The sequence below is a fragment of the Peromyscus leucopus genome, chromosome 17 (assembly GCF_004664715.2).
Source record: "Peromyscus leucopus breed LL Stock chromosome 17, UCI_PerLeu_2.1, whole genome shotgun sequence".
NCBI classification, from domain to species: domain Eukaryota; kingdom Metazoa; phylum Chordata; class Mammalia; order Rodentia; family Cricetidae; genus Peromyscus; species Peromyscus leucopus.
The window spans coordinates 14,807,968-14,831,370 of NC_051077.1; the positions used below are offsets into that span (position 1 = coordinate 14,807,968).

General features: G+C 45.0%; 1 protein-coding gene across 1 annotated transcript; it reads right to left on the reverse strand.

Moving 5' to 3' along the window:
* Nucleotides 1-1,077: 1,077 nt before the first annotated feature.
* Nucleotides 1,078-13,739, reverse strand: Chrna6 (cholinergic receptor nicotinic alpha 6 subunit). The gene is given in 7 exon segments (XM_028891814.2): nt 1,078-2,478; nt 4,205-4,962; nt 4,965-5,174; nt 5,272-5,389; nt 6,462-6,506; nt 11,756-11,895; nt 13,503-13,739. Coding segments are annotated over 7 exon segments (1,482 nt in total). The 5' UTR covers nt 13,582-13,739; the 3' UTR covers nt 1,078-2,346.
* Nucleotides 13,740-23,403: the final 9,664 nt, after the last annotated feature.

A 23,403-nucleotide genomic window follows, 5' to 3' on the forward strand; every position in this document is an offset into this window, starting at 1 on the left:
GAAAGCAGACATGGGCCATCCCTGGAACCAGCTGGCAATAGAATAGTTCTATCAGTGAGCTCTGGATTTGACTGGGAGGTCCTGACTCAATGAATAAGGTGGATAGTGATCAAGGAATATTCTAAAAATTAAAAACCTTAAGTATGTATTTAACCATTTATTTCATGCTCCTCTACAGATTTTCAGTTTATGCTTTCTCTTATTCTTCAGAAAAAAATGTTGTGCCCCTGCCTCCAAAAACAAACAAACAACATGATATACTTCTTTTAAAAGGTGTGTCAGTTTGTTTAGTATAGAATCTTTTGATAATTGCTAGGTAATTTCTAAGAAGCTGGGCCAGAAAGCCTGACATATTCTCAAGCACTAAGGTATACTCAAGCATGAAGACATTCAGATGGGTTTCCTCTGGGTCCTGTCTGAGGTCATTCTTACAATGCAGTTCACACAATATGTATGCTAACACTGGATGGAGAATTTGTTTGCACAGCATGTAAGGAACTTCTACAGCATAACAAAACAAATGTTCTAATTAAAAAAAAAAACAGCAACAACAGCAAACAAACAAAACAACCCTAGAAGCCACATGGTTGACCACCTAGATCTGAAGGAGAATGGAGGCACCACCCAAGGCATCTCCTTGGTGTAGCTAGACCACTATTATAGCACAGGCCAAGGTGGCCCCCAACCTGTGGAGGATTTTTGGGAAGGCCTGTGGCTTACTCAGCATCCCTGAGGATCTCAGAGATCCCTTTTTTTAATATTGTCCAATATGAGCCAGAGCACATCAAATCACCCATCACGGAGCCTCTGTCCAGTGAGAGGTATGGCTGCCTCTGCAGCCTCATCCTGAAAGGGGACTAGGTGTCCACCTCTCAAGTATGACAGAGAGTCCATCATCCAGGCCCTGCCAAAGGTTGCTGATATTGTTTCGAGACAACAGAATCAGAAGGTAAAGTTGAATCATGAAATTACCTATGCACATGAACAAGGACTTGCTGGGAGAGAAAAGGTAGAATTGGAAACATCTCTCCGTGGCCTGCTGTCTAAGATAAACCTGCAAGTAACCGGAGTGGAACACTACACAATTCTCAATGTTCTCCCACTTGGAAAAGAAATCACTCCAAATGCAGAAGATTAAAATTTCTTAAAGATTTTATTGGTCTCTATGCAGTGAGCATGTGAAGGGTTCACGGGAAAAGATTAGACAGATGCCTATCTGAAACACAAGAGTGGTTTTAGGTTTTTCCCAATTAGGTTCTTTCATTTGAGGTGCCCTAGCGGCATTCTCCACTACCTGAGCCTGTTGGTCTTTCTTGCATGACTTTTCTAAAAGGCTGTAACTTTACAAGGGAAAGAATCTACTCATGTTACCCTTGTAGCACCTAGCATAGTACTGGGTACCAGCCAAATGTCCTGCCAGAACAATACTGCTGTGGTTTGGATCACCCCCAAGGACATGTGTTAAAGACTTAGTCCTCTGCACTACTGGGAGGTAGTGGAGCTTCTGGGACATGAGGCCCTATAGGAAGAAGTTAAGTCATTGGCGTGTGCCTCTGAAGGGAATATTGGCACCCTGGATTCTTTCTCTCTTTTTGCTTTCTTGGTAGCTGTCATGAAGTGGACAGCTGCCCTCTACTAGGCATGCCAGTCATGATGATTTGCCTCCCCAAAGGTCTAGAGGCAGTGGAGCCTAGTGATCATGGACTAAATCCTCTGAAACTGTGAATTCATATCAACTTCCTCCTTTCACACTAATTATCTCAGGTGATTTTTCACACAGTGAGAGAGAGCCAATAGTACAACTAATTGAAAGTCTGCTAAGAGAGACACCGTCTGGTTTCTTCTTTAACCACGCATGTGTTGGAGAATTGTGTGAGCTCCATCACAGAGACACGCACAAGAAAGTAGGGTGGAGTGGCAGATAGGCGTTGCAAATGTCAGCAGTGTTGCCGAGTTTCTCTCTAGTCTTACACATCGTTGCAACCACCAATAGGAGCTTCAGATACAAGAGAATCCCTTTTCGGTGTGGACTGATGCTAGCGGTGGGGCCCGGCTCTGTGAGGGACCATTCATGTTCCTGGAAACAAAGAATGCCTAGCGTGGAGAAACTGAGTCAGTGCTTCTGGCCTAGGAGCACTGCCAGCTCTGGGCGCCAAGGTGGTAAACCACTCTAATGGACACCCAGCACAACGAAGACATATATTCAGGCTCCTAAGGTTGTAATGTTGTCCCCCTTCCCCTTCTTGTTGGGGTTTAGGAGACTGGGTACTTGGCCTTTTCTTGTGGTAAGTAGATCAGAACAGACACAACATCTAAAAGATTCAGAAGGCAAAAGGAAAATATAGATTAAGACTTTCCGGTGTTCCCAAGCAGTGGCTGCAGAAATAGCCCCACGGTTCCAAACACACAGACGATTATAAACACCCAGAGGAAGACCCTGTCCACCACCATGGCCATGTATTTCCAGTCATCTTCTACCTGAAATACAAACAAAAGATCAAGACCATAGGAAAACATGCTCTGTCTTATGAATAGTGTTTTCTTTTTTTCTTCAAAGCAACTTTCTTCAGTACATTCAAAATTAATTATTGATATTATGTTTGCCTGCCCATGTCTCCTATAGGGTGCTCATTGTCTAAGGATGGTGGATAGATATACACCATGGGTGGCTTATAGAGCTGGCTATGGATGGTGCCGAAGACTTTTATGATCCCTTTCCTGTGACAAAGGTCCTTTTCTGGTTTTAGGGACAATTCCTAAAAATATCTGCTTGAGATTCCAACTCTTGTCACGTGTGCACAAGGAGAGCCTGGCCCTTTGGGGATCTGAGTTTGAAGCTATGAGAGAACAGGCTGGAGGATGCGGGGTGTGACTGAGGACCCCCTACACAGAAAGAAGCAGCTTCCAGGTCTCAAAGTGATGCTCACAAGGAGAGCTTTCACATATCTGGAATTCTTTCCAGTTCTAAACTTCTAACCATCTGCTTTGGTCCCTGTGGGTTGTGTATTAGGGGACCTGCATGGCATGATAAGTCAACAGTAGCTGTATTTCCTACATATGAAAATGTGCCAGCTTGGAGGAGAGCTCATTGGCCATTCCTGTCCTGTGATGTGTGTTATGACTAGCATTCTCATTGTCTCCTAGGGCATCAACAGGGCAGTCTTGGGGGTGTAGTTGGTAGCTGTTCCAGCTTTGACCTGGAAGTACTACCCCCATTGAGGCTTCGGTAACTGTCACACCTACAAGGCAGGACTGAGACAAGAGCCCTTAAGAACCAAGATCCGGATGCGCCGGCTCTCTTGGTTCAGCTGGTGGAGTCCTGGACGCAGCTAGAGAAGCTAGAACCGAGCAAGAAAGTTCTTGTTCTGATACTGGATGAGAGACGACACCATTGGCCTGAGCTATGCCTTTCCCGGACCCTGTAACCTATCCCTTTGCTTGTAAGTTACCCCACAAAATAAACCTCTTTTTTAACCATGTGGAGTTGCCTTAATACTAAACCAATATGAGGGTCTTGACATCCTTTCACTAGGAGTTAAAGATACAGGGGGCTATAGTACAAAACAATTCCAGATACTTGGTAAGAGCTTTTGGAAGCCTCAGCTAGTCAAGTGGTGGCATGGAGAGCAGGCATGTTATCTTTGAGTTCTTGCTTTGGGGAAGGGGGACCCAAGTTGCTGGCATGAGAGTGTGGGAGACAGGAGCAGAATGTGTGCATGCTGGGCACATCTCCTAGATGCCTTTGATTCATGTCTATGTCTATCTCTAGTGGAGGGAGTGAAGCCAGAGCTGCTGAATGCTAAGGAGCTCACTCACATCCTTCATCATTGCGAATTCAGGCAGCATCCCAGCCAGTTCTGCTTCCCCTTGGGGAATCTCCCTCCTCACCCTCTCTGTTTACTGTGTGCTGTGTTGGGGCTTGTTCCATGAATCAAGCTTGTCCTGCGTGTGTAACATAGCTGGATTTTGTTGTAAGTAAATGCAGATTGGAGATGTGTTGTATGTAGGGCTACATATCATCTCACTGTAGCTACCTGAACTCTAACCCAGGGCCCCCGCTGCTGCATGATAATAGAGCTGCTCTTAGATGATTCTGTCTGACTGTACCACAAACATAACTCCCACTGATGCTCTAACTAGTCTCTAAAGTGCCTAGAGGCCTGCGAGGGGTCCAGCTGGCTGGAGAAAAGGGGGATATGTTTACCTCCTTTGTTTCATTGTGGCTCTTCATGTTTTCTGCTATGAACTGAACACTATCGATCACATCTTCCACATCTGGTGAGTGCTCTGAATCCTCTGTCACCCACTGCGCAGGCTGCGGACTCAATCTTCTCTTGCCAGGAGCTATCTCACTTGATTTTTGACAGTGACAGCATTCCCTCAGAAGTTTGGGCTCTCTTTGATGAGCAAACTTGACCTTGGCAGGTCTCTTGGGAAGGCTTTTGCGGTCTTTAACATCATCTGCCTCCTTGGTCTTGTCCAGAGGCCTCCTCATCATCAGAATTGAGGGGAAAACTTGAAGGAAAACGGTCTTCACCCACTTGGGCATGGTATGTGTTGCTGGTGTCCGGTAGTGTATATTCAGCACAAAGACAGTCACCACAATGGACAGGGTGACAAAGATCATGGTGAACAGTAGATACTCACCCACCAGTGGGATCACAAGAGAGGTGGATGGAATGGTCTCAGTAATCACCAGCAAAAAGACGGTCAGAGAGAGCAGAACTGAGATGCAGAGAGTAACCTTCTCGCCACAGTCAGAAGGAAGGTAAAAGACCAACACAGTGAGGAAGGAGATGAAGAGACAGGGGATGATGAGGTTAATGGTGTAAAACATGGGCAGCCTCCTGATGTAGAAAGAGTAGGTGATGTCTGTGTAAATCTCCTCACAACAGTTGTACTTGATGTCATGCTTGTAGCCCGAGGCATCGACAATTTCCCACTCACTGTTTTCCCAAAATCGTTCATGTCCACTTTAGAGCCAATGATCAGGAGGTCAATTTCAGCCTTGTCGTAAGTCCAGGAGCCAAACTTCAGGGAACAGTTTTGGTGATCAAAAGGGAAGAAGGTGATGTCCATAGGACAAGAACTCTTGAAGATGGCTGGCGGGGTCCAGGTTATCATGCCATCAGACTTCAGAAGAGCTTTGGTTCTGCCTTCGACTTGGAAGTCGCCTAACAGCGCTGTAAGGAAAACCACACACTGTCAGCAACACGAGAATGTGTCACACGGGCCAAAGGTCTTGAACACTGGCCGTGAATCCGTCTCGACACACATACTTGTTATACAGAACAATGTCCGGCTTCCAGATCTTGTCTGCTGGAACACGGAGTGTCTCAATGCCATCATACTCCGTTGGATCCCAGCGCAATCTGTAGTCTTTCCAGATCTAAAAGAAAAGAAATAAAGATCCGTTTCTGGTGGTGGCAGTAGTCTTGCTTTGTTTTGAGCTTTTGTTAAATTTGTTCTGTAACAAGTGTATGTGCATTGGGCGTCCTGAGGACTGTTACCCTCTGCCTCTCTGAACTTCAATCCCAACCCCTTTCGACTTTTACCCCCTTCCTTCCTGCAAGCCCCTTTCACTTTAAAATGGGTAAAAATCCTTTTTGAAAAATGCCATCATAACTTTCCCAAATGTTTATGTTGGTTCAATAATTTTGTTGACTAAAAAAAATAAGATATTTTGGCCGGGCGGTGGTGGCGCACGCCTTTAATCCAGTATCGGAGCAGAGCAGGCAGATCTCTGTGAGTGAGCCAGTGGGCTACCAAGTGAGTTCAGAAAGGGCAAAGCTACACAGAGAAACCTGTCTCGAAAAAAAAAAAAAAAAAAAAAAAAAAAAAAAAGATATTTTGAAGAATACACTGATTTCCATTCAAAGCAGGGAATTATAACCATGGGCACAGGAAGATAAATAGCTGGGCAGATTTTGGCATACCTATAACAAGCTAACTGGCCAAGATCAAGTCCATGTTTTATGGACTACTCCAGTGGTTCAAAACTGGAGTAGTAACTTGTTTCTTATGATAAAAGCATAATTTGTATGTGTGATTATGAGTCTATTGCACTGTGTAAACTATTTAAACTTTTAAGAGCAAAGACACTATAACTTGTAAAAACCAGATATTGATATGTAATATGTTCTCTAAATCTCAACTGCTGACCCCCTGGAGCTATCAAAGAGGAAAGTAAGCATTGGACTTGGGACTGCATTAGCTGATAAGAAGAGATCCGAGAGCAGAAGGTAGAAAGGTCACAGGATGCTATGTCAAAGACATTAGGCTTTGCCCATGCGCTGCCTCCAATAAGCTAGCTGCAACCAGAGCAGAGCCCGAGGATTAGGAGATGCAAGGTGGAGGATATTCTATATCCATCATAGGTTGGGTAGGAAAGAGGCAGTGTAGGTGGGGTTATCACTGAGTGGACACACGTGGACACAGTTCAAAGGAAGAGAGACACATACGTGACGCAGCCACAGATTGGTTTCCATGATCTGGTTGACTTCATCCTGGAGGGGGAGAAATATTATTTTCAGCCTTCTATGTATTTGCTAATACAAGTCTTAATGCAAGAATTATAGCTAAAAATTGACCAATCAAGCTAATTGTTTAATGAAGGCAAGTATGAAGTTTCTGTTGACTTAGAAATGACATATAGCTTTACAATGTCGCTCAAACCTTGTAGCAGGAATCTTAGAGAGTCTTATTAATAAAATCAAACCTGAGCCAGGTATTGGGGTGAACACTGTTAGATCAGAGAGACAGAACAGGCCACAGCCACCTCACCTTACCAGTTCCTCAGCTGATCCTGTTTCCTCAGACTGGAAGCCTCTGAGTCCTTATCCAGAATGAATCTCAGCTGAACTGTGCTGCTGCAAAGCCTGAAACCTTAACCAGCTAAAAGCTTCTAGTTTCTGGTCTTTACGCCTTATATATCTTTTTGTTTTTGCCATCACTCCCTGGGATTAAAGGCTCACTTCTTGGGATTAGAGGCATGTGTCACCACCCCTGGCTGTTTCCAATGTGGCCTTGAACTCACAGAGATCCAGAGGAATTTCTACCTCTGGAGTGCTAGGATTAAAGGCGTGTGTGCCACCATTTTCTAGTCTCTGTATCTAGTGGCTGTTCAGTCTCTGACCCCAGATAAAGTTTATTAAGGTGCACAATATTTTGGGGGGACACAATACCAGCACAAAACCTCATTTGAATTTCACCTCCTTTGTGAATCTTTTCTCATCACCTCAACCCGTAAAGCCTCCTGGGTGCATGAAAGGAGACAGGGGGAAGGACAGAGGTTTAGGGACAATGGAGGGGAAGCACTGTGGGTGGTGATAGGTGCTCACTGTTTCTACACATGCCCCATGTCCTTTCCTCAAAGAAGCCTGGAACTCCCATGTGCATCTGCCATGGGATCCACACAGAAACAAGAGCTTCAGCTCACTAGCAAGTTCGCCACCTGGATCTGGCTGTCCACTCCCTATGCATTCTCTTCCCTAGCCCAAGTGCCCTTCAGCTACAAAGGACACTCACACTTACTGAGTGACCACTTTCTGCTCAGTTACAGAGTGGACAAAGCTCCTGCCTTCATTGTGGTCTTAGCTGTTGGTTGGGAGGACACAAGACTAATAACATATGTACATGCATACATAAAATGCAATGTGATATATCAAGGAGAGGTAGATATATTAAGGCTCATGTGTGCACACACATCTGTTTTATGTAAGTCAAAAAAAGGCTTCTAAGAGGAGTTACTGTCCAAGCAGCCCCTTAAGCGATGTAAGAAGAGTCAGAGCAGGTGGTATGCCCCGTCACCATCTTCAGTAAAGATGATTCTTAAGTGGCCACTGATTCTTGGCAGGAAAGCTACCAGAGACACACCTAGATGACATGTAAATCACAGCACAATAGCTTGGGTCCTGATGGTAGGTTCTTAGCAGTCAGCAGGAGATTCCAATATCTTGCTCCCCAAGGTATCTGAGGCCCCAGTAGAGTGAAGGAACCCAGCTTTGTTGAGGTTTCTATGCAGGGCTCTGACAGTAGCTCCCCACTCCACTGAGTCGCTCACTGGGCTCCACTCTTTCACCCCATGGTTACTGCCACCCACCTGGAGAGGTCTAAAGAGAGACTATGCCAAGCTTCTCCCCATCAGTGGGTCATATGGAGCCATCACCGGCCCTGAGCTTTGCAAAGGTTAACACGAAGAGTTAGAGAAATGGAGCCTTCACAGCTTCACGGTTACCATTCTTTTTTTTTTTTTTTGGTTTTTCGAGACAGGGTTCTCTGGTACTTGCGCTTTCCTGAGCTCACTTGTAGCCAGCTCCTCGATCACAGAGATCACCTGCTCTGCCTCCGATGCTGGATTAGCGTGCACCACCCCCCCTCGTTACCATCTGATGAGGCCTTCTGGTATTGAGTCACCTTGAATCTGTCAGTTCTAGCTTCTGCTTTCTATATGCACTAGCTGTTGGTCAAAACCAGATGAGCTCAGCTGCCTCAGTTCCACGAGACCTTAGAGGTGACTGACCTATGCCCCGTACATTCTCCAAAACCTGATGTATCTCTGACTAATTCACTGTGTTTAGGGAGTTGACACTCATTAGCAATACCATCTTCAACAGGCCTGCTCCCCCTGACACACTTCCCTGGGGTGGATAAGCTCCATGAGGTATGTATCCATGAGGTATCCATACCCTTAGAAGTGTTAGAAAACTACATGGATCGGGACGTGTTCTAGCAAATCATAGAGTCCATGCAACTCCAGACCACTGCAATGGACACTGTGCTCAATGAGACCCACCAGGGGAGGAGGCCAGAGATGGACAGAACCACACTATGTTCTTGGAACCATCAGCCTATAGCTCTTTACTGGGGAAATATTATTTGACTCCCAGATGTACCATTTTGAATTATGATTTCAAATGCACTAGTTTCTGGAAAAGCTGCAATAAACTGGGAGACGTGGCTTAGAAAGCCCATGCAACCTACATTCTACAGTGGCTTAGGTCTGCCATTTCTGCCAGGTCTGGCAATGTTGCACAGGGACTTTGTCTTTCACGAGGAAAGAGAGCATGCTCCTACATCTTTCCTGTACAGAAAGATCATGTATTCACAAGATTCATAGGCTGAGGCTGTCTCACAGGACCGCAAATACTTTTGTACATAGCTCTCTGAGATGGAAGACCCATCTGGAGACATAGACAGCAGCAGGGGTCTGAAAGCCCTTTTAGAAAGTAATGAAGCTTCTCAATCACACTCCATAATGCACACATTGGATACCTGTAGCTTTTCGAGCCTCTGTCATAGAAGTCACCCTGACTTTGCCAATGTCTGATAGGTTCTCCATCTCTTCAGTTTCTCTAACTGTGAAAGAGATCTGAGGAAAAGAAGCGTCTTTTTGTTTGTTTGTCTGTTTGTTTGGAGATGGAGTCTTGGTATGTAGCCTACACAGGCCTTGCGCTCTCATTGACTCCAATGTCAGAGCTCATCTGACAAAACTGTCACGTGACCCAGAGAATCTGGACATTTATCCCAGAGATATGAAAGTATATGTTTATGCAAAATGCTGCACACCAGTGTTCATAGAGCAAAACCTGGATTCAGCCTATATGTTCCTCAACATCTAAGCAAATTGTGGACCATGAATGACCATGAACCATGAGCCAGCAACAGGAAGGAACACATACTGATGTAGTCAACACACAGAGGAGAAGCCTAAGAATGATGTTGAGTGAAAGGCCAGCTCTGCAAGTGCACATATTCTATGACTGATTTTGTATTAATATTTTATTTATTTATTTTTTGAGACAGGGTCTCATATATTTTGAGCTAGCTCCAGACTCTCAATGTAGCCATAGATTTTTGTGAATTTCTGATCTCATTGCCTCTACAGTCCAATGGCTGAGATTCCAGGTATGGGCTTCCACATGAAGCCCATACTGCCAATTTTAGAAATGAAGGAAAGATGAGGGAGAAACTTGGGAAAGCATCCATGGGATCTTTATTATTTCTCACGACTGAGTTGGAATATATAACAATCTAAGTCAATACACTTGCAATTAATATAATTTACTTTATAAAGTACCAGCACAGTGGTACAACACACCTGGAATCCTAGCACTTGGGTGGATCAAGTCTTGGAGTCAATGAGAGCTCAAGGCCTGTGTAGGCTACCTACCAAGACTCCATCTCCAAACAAACAGCGAAACAAACAAACAAGCTGTATTCCCTCAGATCTCTTTTGCAGTTAGAGAAACCTATCAGACAATGGCAAAGTCAGGGTGACTTCTATGATGGAACCTTGAAAAGCTACAGGTGTCTGGTGTGTGCCCCTTTGCTCCTCTGCTTCTTCCTACCAGTTCTTGCCAAGGATATGAATATGAAGAGAGGAAACAGAGCAGTTGTCTCAGACCGTGAAGCAACACAAAGAAACAATTGGTATGCCCAGGACAGCAAAAGAGACAGACGGAACTGTGCCACTGTCGATGAATCTGGCTATGCTTTCCACATCATGGCTCATGTGAGTGGCAAATCCTAGAGTGGAGCAGTATAAAACTTTAAAATTAAACACAGTGGTCCAATATTAACACCCTGACGATACCATGTGCTGCTCGCCCGGGCTATCAATCTTTATATTTCCATTACACAAAGAGAAATAGACTCATTGTGTTTAAGCTGTCCACAGGCCACATACTCATTATATTAGTGTCCCATGTCAATGTCAAAATCCACATATCAGGGCCACCTGCTGCCATCCTTCCAACCTAAGAAAATTGTCTTTCGAGAGTTCGTCATTGGGGGTATGAAGTAAAGCTGAACAGAGGGGTGGCCCTTCCAGACTGCAGGTGACACTCAATTTAGCTCTTCTTCTTCCAGTAGCCCAGCCCACATGCATCCTGCCCAGTGTAAAACCAAGAAGGGGTCAGAACAGATACAAAATAATCTAACCAGGTAAGAAGAAACATCTGGCATTTGAAACATGAGCCAGTATTTACCAGAATAGGCAAACGTCCAATCTAGAGTTAAAGGACCAGGTTGGATCAACACAGTCCGCTGGGCAGTGTAGACTGGAGAAGCCTGGTAGTGTCTGCCTATATATTGTAGTTAGGTCTTTCTCTAAGTATACCTAGAGACAGCACCCCCCCCATGCACCCACAGGACAGATGTTGTAGGGTAGGAGGACCCCTTCCCTATCCTCAGGCTGGGCTGGAAGGTGACAGGCATCCTCTGTGTGTATGGCAGCCATCTCTAATGCCCTCTCTGGTGACACTCCAGTCTTCCCTTAATTTCCTAGTCTACCTACTAGTGTAATTGGGACTGAAGTCCAGGCCTGGAGCTAAGACCCCTGCTACACTTTGAGAATCAGACTCTTCCACCTCCTGTCCTTGGGACAAGAGAAAGATTATTTAGAAAGAAAAAAAAAAATGTAAAACCAAAAGAGTTCCGCTTTTGCTTGCCCTTGAACACGATCCCAGTGAATTTACAGAAGGTCACAGAGTATGGCACGCCATTCAGCTCACCTCGGGCCTCCCTTCCACTTACCTTCATGTCTTTATCTTATAATCTGACTCTGAAAGAACTTATAATCATGCAAAGCCTGAGCAAGGACAGCATTACGCAGGGCCTTGAGGGACCCTTCACATGCAATCTGGCGTTCACTTTTAAGTCGTCTGATGGAGCTCTGTGCCCATCAGGTGCACAAAGCCCAAGAACGCCGGGAACTCGGCCCTCTGGGACCACCCCTGGAGGCGGAGGCACTCACCACATTGGCCAACTGTGTGATTGCCAATTCAAAGTGCACCGTGACAGGGTCAGAAACGTTCTCCACCGGCCGGATGAATCGGTTGTAGTGGGCAAACAGCGTGTGGAAGAGCTGTTCTTCAGACGCGCAGCCTGCACAGCCTGTGTGGCGGATGGAGGAAAGCGTTAGGGAAGGGTTGTGCGAGGGTCTGAGCTCGCTCCTCTCCTGGTCCGAGCCTAGGGTCTCAGTCAGAGTCTCATCACTGTACCATGGAGACCCCCTCCTAGCTGGACCAGGGCCGCTCAACCCCACTCCCTTTTTAACCTTGCTTGCTTTGTTTCTACGCGGAGATGAAACAACTACATAGGCATCATCTCAGAACCAGTACAATGTCCACAGCGATCCTGAGGAGACTGCCTGTTAAGTCACGGGCACCAAAACAACAACAACAACAAAAACAAAAACAACAACAACAACAACAAAAACCGACATCGTGGGGCTGAAAGTCATGAGGAGGGACATTTTCTTTTTGTCATTAAATGCAACTCACAGCATGACCACCGAACTAGAGGCTTTGCAGGAATTCTGGAGTCTGTGTGTTTACAACTGGCAAGGCTAGCACCTTTACCAAACAGACATAGTACCTAATCATTGCCTGGGTCCTCAAAAGTTGTGCCCTTAAAAAAATATACCTTGGAATCACGTATTTTTAGATTTGTGAGAATGTCAAGTTTTTAAAGTAAACTCACTTAAAATCCTTTAAAAGCAATTGCAAATGGTTCTCAGTGCCCCTTTTAGCTATTAAATTCTGGACTCTAATTCCTTAAGGATGCATTAGTTTCTCCTCTCCAATTCACACAACTCACTCCCCCAACACCCCCCCCTGGAACACATCCCTACAGTTTGTTTTGTACAATTCATATTTGACGTCACAAAAATTAGGCCATGAATTTCCCCAAAGGGTTTGTACCTCGAAAGAGGGAAAAAGAATGGGCTTGAAAACCTGACCAGGCGAAACGAACAGAGAACAATTGCCCCATTCCTCACTGAACGCCGCTCCACGCGTCCGTTTGGAAGTGCTGGATGTTCGGACAGCAGCAGGAAAGGAAACTTTTTACCTCTCACCTGCCATTCTTGCCAGTGTCAATGAAAACATTTTTTTCCCCAGAAGCCAGTGAGAAACCTTCCTTGCTACTCTTACTATTTCCCTCCTCCCTATCAACCCCCCTGAAACCTAGCAGCATGGGGATAGGGAGAGGGGTAGGGTGGGGATGCGATCTGCTCAGCACAGCAGCCATGTCTAAGTCAACTTTTAAAACAAGCAAGCTCACTCTTAGTACAGACAATGAGACAGGTTTCCCTAATGAGAACAGTTACCGACAATGGGAGCATTCACAAGCTGAGTAATAAGTACCAGCTAACAAATAAATCACCCTTTGAAAAATGTATTACATACAACCACAAGTAAATAAGTGGAGCATATTGGTAAATGGCTTCAAAAACAGATGACTCTGTGTGCTAATTGGGAAGAGACATTTTAGTTAGAAAAATGAAAAAACGATTTACAGCTTATTTCAATGTTTTCCCCACTCTACTCCCCAAATCACATCTGTTAGGTTAAACCTAACTAATAAAAGTCATCTGGTCATTTGGATCTAGACAAGATGAAAAGGGAGAGTGAATGCATGGAATTAAAAACATTCTAGGACATAAGAGAGTGAACGCACGGAACTAAAAATATTCTAGGACATAAGCCCAAGTAACTTACCTTTAAAGGAAGCCAAGAATCCACAAAACCACAGACACAAACCCAAGCAAAGGGATCCCTGGTCCTGGCCCATCAGCATGATAAAAAGCACCTGAATTCCGATTTCTACACCCAGGGCAGTGTAAAACGCAGCTGTCAGTCAGCTGCAAGAATCAGATCACTCAAGCCACAGAAGCCGAGGCGATCCACACGGATCTTCTGCGAAATGAAAACACAGACCATCACACAGCTGCTCCCAGCATCCCAGGCTGGAGCAGATGCAAAGGGCAAAGAAAGCCAACCCTGCTGCATCAGAAGGGCTGTCCCACTTCCTGTCACCCTAGATCCCTGTGCAGGAAAGATGAAGAAAAGCAGGGCGAGATGCTAGGCAGACAGGACCCTTAGAGACCTGCCACCTCACCCACTATTCTTTAGGGCAGTGGTTCTCAACCTTCCTAATGCTGCAACCCTTTAAAACAGTGCAGTTCTTCATGCTGTGGGGACCCCCAGCCATAACATTATTTTCGCTGCTGCTTCATAACTATAATTTTGGTATTGTTATGAATTGTAATGCAAATATCTGATATGCAGGATATCTGATATGTGACCCCTGTGAAAGGGTCATTTGACCCAAGGGGTCATGACTCGTAGGTTGAGAACCATTGCTTTAGGGGGCTAAGCACATATTTACTTGGCTCCCACTACAGGAAAAAAAAATCACCCTCAGCCTCAAAGCTTTCACTGAGCTTGCTGTTTACTTGAGCCTGACTGGAATCTGTCTGAAATAATCCCAATTCCTGTCTTCGTTGGGACAGTTTGGGGGACACATTTGTGTCTGCTTCAGTTTTCTAATGCCAGCTCTCCAAGTGCCTTGCTCTTCAGAGTGTTGTGACCCCAGATCAGGAGAGAGATCAAATTTCAAAGAACGAGGGCAACAGCTATCCAGCAGATATTTTCCTCGTTAATTAGCTGGGGAGAGGGGTGTTGATTAGGTTTCTGCCACTTCCCCTCTTTTCTTGGTAGCTATGGTACCAACAGGATTCTGATTAACTGGCCATTTGGTTTAGATGTCAGCATTGCTTAAAGAGGAACCAGGGAGTAAACTGTTCTATCTCAAGGAGTTCTCAGTCAGAGTTCAGGACCCCACTTGAGAATGCAGTACAGTTTGCACATTGACAGGGTCCTCCAAGTCCTCTTAGCCTCCCGGCTCCCAGCAACAGAGGGAAAACTCATAGGCAGGGCATCAGGCTGACTCCTTCACATCTTACATGTTATTTGAGTTCGCCTCTTAGCACCTAGGCTTTGTCTTTTCCTGAAGACAGAGTTTCCAGAGAACCTGCGGTGACTCGGAGCCGATCAGGATGACGCTCTGCTTTGATGGATCTCATACTCTCGGTCAAAGTGTGCACCGTGGCTGCTGTAATCCTTGTGTTTTCTACCGGACACACATCACAGTCTGAAGAGACTGGTGCTTTCAGGTTTGGCTTCCGGGCCTCTGTGAAGCTCCCAGCTGGCGGGCACAGGGCGGCGGCTGCGGAGGAGCGGCCTTAGGGATGCTCCGCTGCTGGTGTCTGCTGTCTTCAGCAGGCAAGCTAAATCTGCAGGACAGGTGCAGAGAGGGGACAGGGGACCCTTTTCTGTGTGTTTCATTTCTGTAGCACTAGGGGTCAAGTCCAGGACCTCAGGCATCCTAGACAAACTCTGTGACGCTGAGTCCCATCTAAGGCACCAAGATGCCAGAGCAGACGCAGGGAAGAGCAAGGCAGGGGAAAGAGCGTGGAGCTTGGATTCAGACAGACTTAGATTTGGATTCGGGTCCTTAAACCCTGCTTGGGGACATTCTGCCAATTACCCATGCCACTTTAACCTTGTCCTACTTTAAAAAAAACAACCCTCCAATCTCCAAAACACGATTCAATCAAGTTAAACCAACCACAAATCTCTCCAGTTTTCCGTGACATTTGCCATCAGTCTCTGTTCCCTCCCCCCATCCGCTACAAATAAGAGCTGGAACTTGTGAGGAAGATGTATTTAGAATGCTTGTAGGACAATAACCCTCTATCCAAGAACACATTTAAACTGTGCTGATACCGTCAGGAAATGCTGGAGATTCACATTCGAGTTACATACAAGTGGATGCTCTTCAAAGTCCGTAGGAAAATGGCCAGTCTATAGATAGGTTAAGAACAATTTAAGGGCTCCCTTCAATAGCTTCCTGTCTGGACTATTTCTTTTTTTTTTTGGGAGGGGGGAGCATGCCATAAGGATGGGAAGGTGGACCTGGGAGGAATGTTATTCCCAGTGAAATAACACTGCTGTGAGGAGTGTGATCGGGGTTTATTGTACAAAACACTCAAATAAATAATAAAAAATATTATGTTGTGTGTGTGTGGGGAAGTAAAAAAACAAAACAAAACAAAACAATACAACAAACAAAAAACAAAACAATTGGCACAGTAAACCCAGTTACAAATTTTAGTTCAGAGAATGAATTCAAGATATATTTTGTCCTGATGTCTGGAGGACTTTCTCATGTTTATATTCAAGGAACCACCTCTTGCCTGCTGTGTTGTTAAACCAGCTGAAGCTTAGAGTGCTGTCCACGACTTAGCAGGGTCCACGGCATGAAGGGAGGATGGAGCAACAGCCGGAAGGTTGGTGAACAGTGCCACACCTTTGCTTCCTCCCTTTCACTTCCCCTCTCTTCTTCTTAACCCCTTCAACATATGACATTCTGGGACAGGCACGGCAGAGTCTGAGGCGGGCGAGTCCTGAGTTACACAGCGAGTCCTGAAAAGAAATAGGAAGCAGCAGCAAGTCTTAGCTGAAGCTGCAGAGAGCCGATGAGAATCCTGGGAACTCTGCCTGCTACTGAGGAAACCTCTGGAAACACCTGGCTCTATGTGCCATTAGTTGATGTTGACAGCTTTAATTGTGGAGGTCACATGGCTGAGCACTGAGCTGTGGGTGTACCCCAGCTTTGCTGCTGTGGGAGACTCTTAGGGAAGCAACCTAATGGTGACTATCCCTCATGAAAAGATGCATTTGAATATCTTGTCTGGTGACGGTGGCTTTTCAGTGATTTCCCTTGTCCTTGGGGAGAGTTCCTCACTTCCATCTCCTCCTAGACCTCCAAGGAAAGACATCCTTTTCCTGACAACTAATTACAGATTTACCTATTCCTGAGAAAAGGGGAGACTTGAGTCATAATACCTTCCAATTAGTAACTTCGCTCCTTAAGTTCTATATCCCAGAATATCTACTAGCCTGTGCAGCAGAAAAGCAGTCCTAAGGGTTTGTGTGTTGACCTATCTCTGAGAAGCTTCCCTACAATGCACGACACAGCATCGCTTCGGTAACCTCATGCTCTTCTGCAATTATTGGTAACAGCCTCTGTCTTATAGCATCATCCTCATCTTTATCAGTACCATCAATAACATCTTAATTTAAAAAAAAAACGAAGGAGTTGAGCTTGACAGACGGCTCTCAGCTAATCGTGTCGGCTGCTGTTTCAGAGAGCACAACATGGTCAGCAGGTAGCTCCAATCCAAGGATCTGATACTCTGTACTCTATTCTGGCCTCAGTGGTTATCTGTATACACATCACACACACACACACACACACACACACACACACACACACACACATACACACACACACACACTCGGGTGGGGGAGAGGGAGAGAGAAAGAGGACTAATAAAATAATTTTCAAAAGGAATTACAGATCTCCCCTGCTATTGCTGGATAGTACCTCATAGTTATATTCTAGGAATCAGCTCTTGTTCTGCCATGCGGTCGACACAGTGAGAAGGAGAGTGGTACAGCTCTGGGCAGAAGAGACTTGCTAGCAATGAACAACTAGGCTTCCCTTCCCTTCTTTACCTCCTCCCCCTTCACCTTCCCTGTTCCTTCTTCTTCTTTTTTAAAAGATTTATTTATATATTTTATGTATATGAGTGCATGGTCTACATGTACATCAAGACACCAGAAGAGGGCGCCAGATCTCACCACAGATGGTTGCGAGCCACCATGTGGTTGCTGGGACTTGAACTCAGGGCCTTTGGAAGAGCAGCCAGTGCTCTAACCTTGAGCCATCTCTCCAGTCCCCATTCTTGTTCCTCCTCAGTGCTTTCAAACAATGCATGGTTTACTGGCTTACCAAATGCTTTTCTTCATTCCAGCCACTTGTCCTTGGGTCACTGACCTTTCAAGTGGGGAACAAGGAACTTGGGTTCATGATTAAACCTCTTCTTTACACTCAGGTGAAAAGAAAACAGAATCGGGTGCATGATTCCCTGGGAGTCACAGAACCATGCAATGGCATGGCTGGGAGCAGGGTAGCCACGGTTCATTTCATACATTTCTGTAGTCATCGTCCTCAGTCTCATTACATCATTTCTATCAAAACTAAGGCATTCTGACGGCCAAGGATGTTGTTGAGCTGGTAGAGCACTTGCCCAGCATGAATCAGGCTCTGACCACCATCTGCAGCACTGTCTATACTGGGAGAGATATCGCTTACCTCTAATCCCAGAACTCTGATGGTGGAAGCAGGAGTGTCAGAAGTTCAAGGTCATCCTTAGCTACACAGTGAACTCTAGTCAAGCCTCAGATGAGTGTAAATGAAGCCTTGCCTTCTTAAATAAAAAGTAAATAAAATAAACAGATAAAACATTCTTTGCTGGCAATTGTGATGCACACTTGCAACCTCAGCACTCAGGAGGCTGAGGACGGGGCATCTTGTAGTTGAAGCTAGCTAGCATACCCAGAGAGTCCAGGACAAGGGCTGGGGATGTAGCCGGAGTTAAAGTGCATGCTAGTGAGTGGGAGGTCCTGGGTTCTATCCCAAGGGAGGCAAAGAAAGAGAAAAAAGTATAGAACAGAATACATTCTTAGAGCTAATATGGTAGAAGATTGGAAAGGAAGTGCTTCAGAGAATAATTGTTTTGTGAGTTTCTTGTTTGTATCATAAAAGCCAAGTTTAATTAGAAGATTATCCTCGGTTGGAAAGTAACATTTGTCAACAGGACACTTCTGTTGTAAAAAGTGTTTTAAGACTTTTCCTGCTTCCAAAATGCACTGCATCATTCCTCCCGAAAAATAAGGGATATATTTTGGCATGGTTGTATTAATCAGGTATGTGCTTTGCTGAAGTTTGTTTTTTTCTTTTCCTTTTCTATTTTAAACAGGTTTAAACTGCATGAATGAACATTCGGCAGACTTATGGTCAACTGTCAGTTCTCTTTAAACTCAAAATAAGAAAAAAAAAAACCTGTCTGTAAAGAATTGTACACCAGAGGCAGAAATGCATGTATTATTTATGATCCACCACAGCATAACACTATCAATAATGTAACGATCCCATGTGCTGTTTAAAATACCTACCCCTGTTAGAACTTCCGGTGTTCGCTGTTCCTCAGTAGTAGTTCACCTCTACCATACCCAGCATTTCCACCACATGCAGGAAAAAGACCATTGACAGTTCTAGTATCCAAACATATGCTAATTTGGGGGAATAGAAGAAATCTTAAATTGCTAATCATAGGAGTAGCTCAAATTGTCCCTAACATTCTATCCTTTATCCACTAAATCTTAAGACAAAGGGAGAGCCTGAGGAAAAAGACTGGGACAGAATGTAGTAACTGCATTGACAAGAAAGGTAAACATTGGTGATAATCTTCAGCACCTCTGAGGACTTCCCCTGTGCCAGCCACTAGAGTAGGCCTTTCTGTTAATGCCCCAGCCACACTGTGAGGAAAGACTGCATTTTGGAAGTGAGGACAGTAACAGTTCAGGAAGTCAAATAACTTTCCTAAAAACTCCATCCTAACTGGTAAGTGGCTGAGCTAGAATTCCAACCTGGATCCATCCGGATCTAGACAAATACTTTCAAGCCCCTGGAAAGGCTTTTAGACCCATGAATACTTTATGAATGGAATGTGCTTTAGAGTCCTTTCTGAACTGGGTCATGGTCAGCACCACTTCCATTTTCCTTCCCCTTGGATCCTCTCCTGTGCACAGAGCTGGGGAAGTCAGGGCTGATGAGAAAATGGAACTGGACCCTGCACCCAATGCCAGACAAGAAACCCCACTTAGGTGTGTCTGGTCCAAGACAGACAGACTCCTAACTCTGAGAGAGCAGTGGGTACAAGCACAGCAGAGTCTGTGGTTTTTTTTCCCTGCACAGCTGGGGATGGAAGCCTAGGGAGCACTCGCCCACTGAGCCACACCCAGCTTTGGGCATGTTTGTGAGCCCTGCCATGGGCCCCACTCAGCAACATCCAGTGAAGGACAAACCCTAGTGAAAATGACACCCAAGACATGATCCTGAAAATTCTAGACCTCTCTTCCAGCCTCTTGACTTTGCACTTTATAGAACAATTATCTTGGGTCTGCAACATAGAAAGAAATGTGCTCCAATTGTAAATCTCCTGATGCAGAACCAATTTCAGCTCTGGTAACCATCCCCCTAGAACCCAGAACTCGGTGAAATAAAATGTATTTCACTGCAGGAGACACAGCTTTGTGACTGGAAATGAGAAGGCAATACCAAGTCCTGTTGACTTCCAGGGCACTATAATAAATCACTACAATTTGGAGGGGCTAATACCACAGAATGTTATCCTTTCACAGCTCTGAGGATAAAAGCACAAACAAAATGCAGGTGTCGGCAAACCTAGGCTCTCCTGTAGGCTGCTACAGAGAACTATCCCTAGTCTCTTCAAGCTCTTGATGACCCCAGGAGTGCCTTGGCTTACAGCTTCCCAATTCAGATCTCTGCATCTGCAGCTACAGGGCTTTGTCTGTGCCCCTGCCCCTTTCTCCTCTGTTTCTTCCAAGGAAGGTGGCGATTGGGTTTAGAGTCCTGACCTCAGACATACTGCTCCTGCTGAGTCAGTAGTCTGACTCAGGCTACTGCATTTTTAAAGCTCTGTGGCCGCTCCCGATGCCCATGGCCAGCTCTGTCCACCTGAGGAGAACCCTTTTCCAGAGAGCTGGAGGAAGGATTGCACGTGGCTCATTCCCAGCATGGCTTGGTGATATTATAGACTTGGACATTTCTGGGACATATGTGTCTCTGCAAATTTGTATATCCTAAACAAAACTGAGGGAGAGATGAAATTGCTGTGTGGGTTCTGTGTTTCCTATGAAACAGCCCAGGAAGCACTGGGCTAAATTGTGCAGTGTTCTTGGTGTAGTGACAAGGAGCACCCACTAAACATTCACAAAAATTGAGGCTTTGTCACCCGCCAGGCAGTGGTGTGGCACGCCTTTAATCCCAGCACTCGGGAGACAGAGCCAGGCGGATCTCTGTGAGTTTGAGGCCAGCCTGGGCTACCAAGTGAGTTCCAAGAAAGGCGCAAATCTACGCAGAGAAACCCTGTCTTAGAAAAAAAAAATATTGTGGCTTTGTTAACACACACAAAAAAGATTTAACAAGCAATAAAGACTCTATATGACAAAAAGCATCCACTGTCCATCCACAGTCAAATCAAAGCCCAAATCCAGAACTCTCCCAACTTGCCTTTCTGGAAGGTATCAAAGTGCCTCATTGGTCCTCTGTTTTGTTTTTTTTTTTGAGGGGGAGGGAGAAAAATCTAATAATGTACAGGGGTTTGATATTCAGGCCTCACTAGACTTGTGCATACAACTGAAGAGAATTTTAGTCATAGGGTCCTAACTGCACCAGGTGTAATCCCAAAGTAGTGCAGAATGTGGCCTTGTTCCCAAGAGTCTGTCAGTGCCCCAGGCTTCTCTGCCCATTGATGAGCATGGCTACCTTCCTAAGGCCAAAGCTATACCCTCCATCCCATGACAGGTGGAGACGACTAGGTATGAAGTGCAGATGGCTATGTAGGTAAGAGACAGAAGGAAGAAAATGGTGCAGTGCCTTGGAAGCACAAAAGCAGAAAGAGAGCCCACCTACCTAGAGTTCTATTCCCAGCAAAACTGTCCTTCATGAGCAAAAGCAGAGCAATCATTTCCAGACAGGGGAAAGCAGGAAATCCATTATCTATAGCAAACCTGTGCTACAACCAGTGGTGAACAGAGTCAGCCAGCCTCGCCAATAGACAAGGTCCAGGCTAGTGAGAACATCCTTCAAAAACAAGGAGGATGGAACCTGAAGACTAACAGATATCAGAGGTTGGGTTGTCCTCTGGACAGAAAGCAGAAAGGTACATAAGGCGTGAAGACCAGAAACTAGGAGCTTTCGGCTGGTTAAGCTTTTAGGCTTTTGAGCAGCTGTTCAGCTGAGATTCATTCTGGACTGAGAGGCATCCAGTTTGAGGATACAGGATCAGCTGAGGAATTGGCGAAGGTGAGGTGTCTGTGGCTTGTTCTGCTTTTCTGATCTTCCAGTGCCATCACTTCCTGGGATTAAAGGCATGAGTCACCTTGCCTGGCTATTTCCAGTGTGGCCTTGAACTCACAGAGATCCATGCCTCCAGAAGGCTAGGATTAAAGGTGTGTGTGCCACCATTTTCTAGCCTCTGTATCTAGTGGTTGTTCTGTTCTCTGGCATCAGAGGTGCACAATATTTTGAGGAACATAATACCACCACAGGAAGGGATGCGTTCACCCCAATACCTGGCTCCAGGTTTGATTTTATTAATAAGACCATTTAAGATTCCTGCTACATCTTCCTTCAAGGAACAATGCAATGTGTTTAATATTCCAGGTCCCCCTAGTGCTTATTTATGAACACAAAGACTCCATGCTTCCTACAATGCCCAACTCACTAATGAGGTCACCTTCAGAATTCAGAATTATGCCTAGAAATTCCACTCCCCAACAGGACTCAAATGAAAGAACTATCTTTTTATTTTATTTAATTTATTATTTATTTTTCTCTCATATATTACATCCTGACCAAGTCCTCTCCCTATGTCCCCTCTTCCCCAGATCCACCCCTCCTTTCTCTTCAAAAAAGGGCAGGCCTCCCAGGGATATCAACGAAACATGGAATATCAAGTTATAGTAAACCTAGGCACATCCTCTCATATTAAGGCTGGATGAGGCAATCCAACAGGAGGAAAAGGGTCCCTGATGCAGGCAAAGGTGTCAGAGACAGCTGACAACATGACATGCCTACTATCCCGTTCCCACTGGCAGTAGTACCATAGGAATCTCAAGCTACACAACTGTAACATATGCAGAGCACGTAGGTCAGACCCATGCAGGCTCCCTGACTGTTGGTTCAGTAAAAAGAAAACATCTGAAAGTCGGTGGTCATCATTCTGAAACTTATTTCTCCAGCAGTGGTGTAGGTGTTTGAGACTGATCTATCTAGGAACAAGTTATAGAGATAACAATACGTTCTAAGACAGTGAGGCTATAAAGGCAAAGAGAACCAAGTTGAGCAACTATACAAGACCTGGCTTCCTGGGGGAAGAAATCCACTATGCTAATCCAGTGGATTAGCCCACACTGCCTGATCTTGGTGGGCTAGCCTACCATGCCTACATCCTTTGTGTGAAGAGGCATTTTAAATGCCAGGGAGCTAGAAGGCAGGATCATGGTAGCTTTCTAGCTAAACATTAAATCAGATCATTTTAAGGCCTTGAGGCTTAAAGTCATGTTTATATAACAATGGCCAAATTGCAAAAATGGAAAGGTCAGGGTGCGTTGTTTACCAGAGCCTTATAACTACATCCCCAAAACTCACTTGCAAACCCCATTTGTATTCTGCAAGGCATCAAGAGAGCTTGTAGGAAATTTAACCAAAGGATTTGGATCTCAAATTAAAATGGGTTGCAAGTTTCAACTGAGTATGAGGTATATAGGAGAAAGGAAATTTAATAGTGAATACCTCAGGTCATATTAGATGCCTAAAAACAAATCAAGAAGAATACATGGAAAGGCATTTTTTTATTATAGTTTTGTCTGCTACAAAAATGTCATGTTTAAGAATAATGGG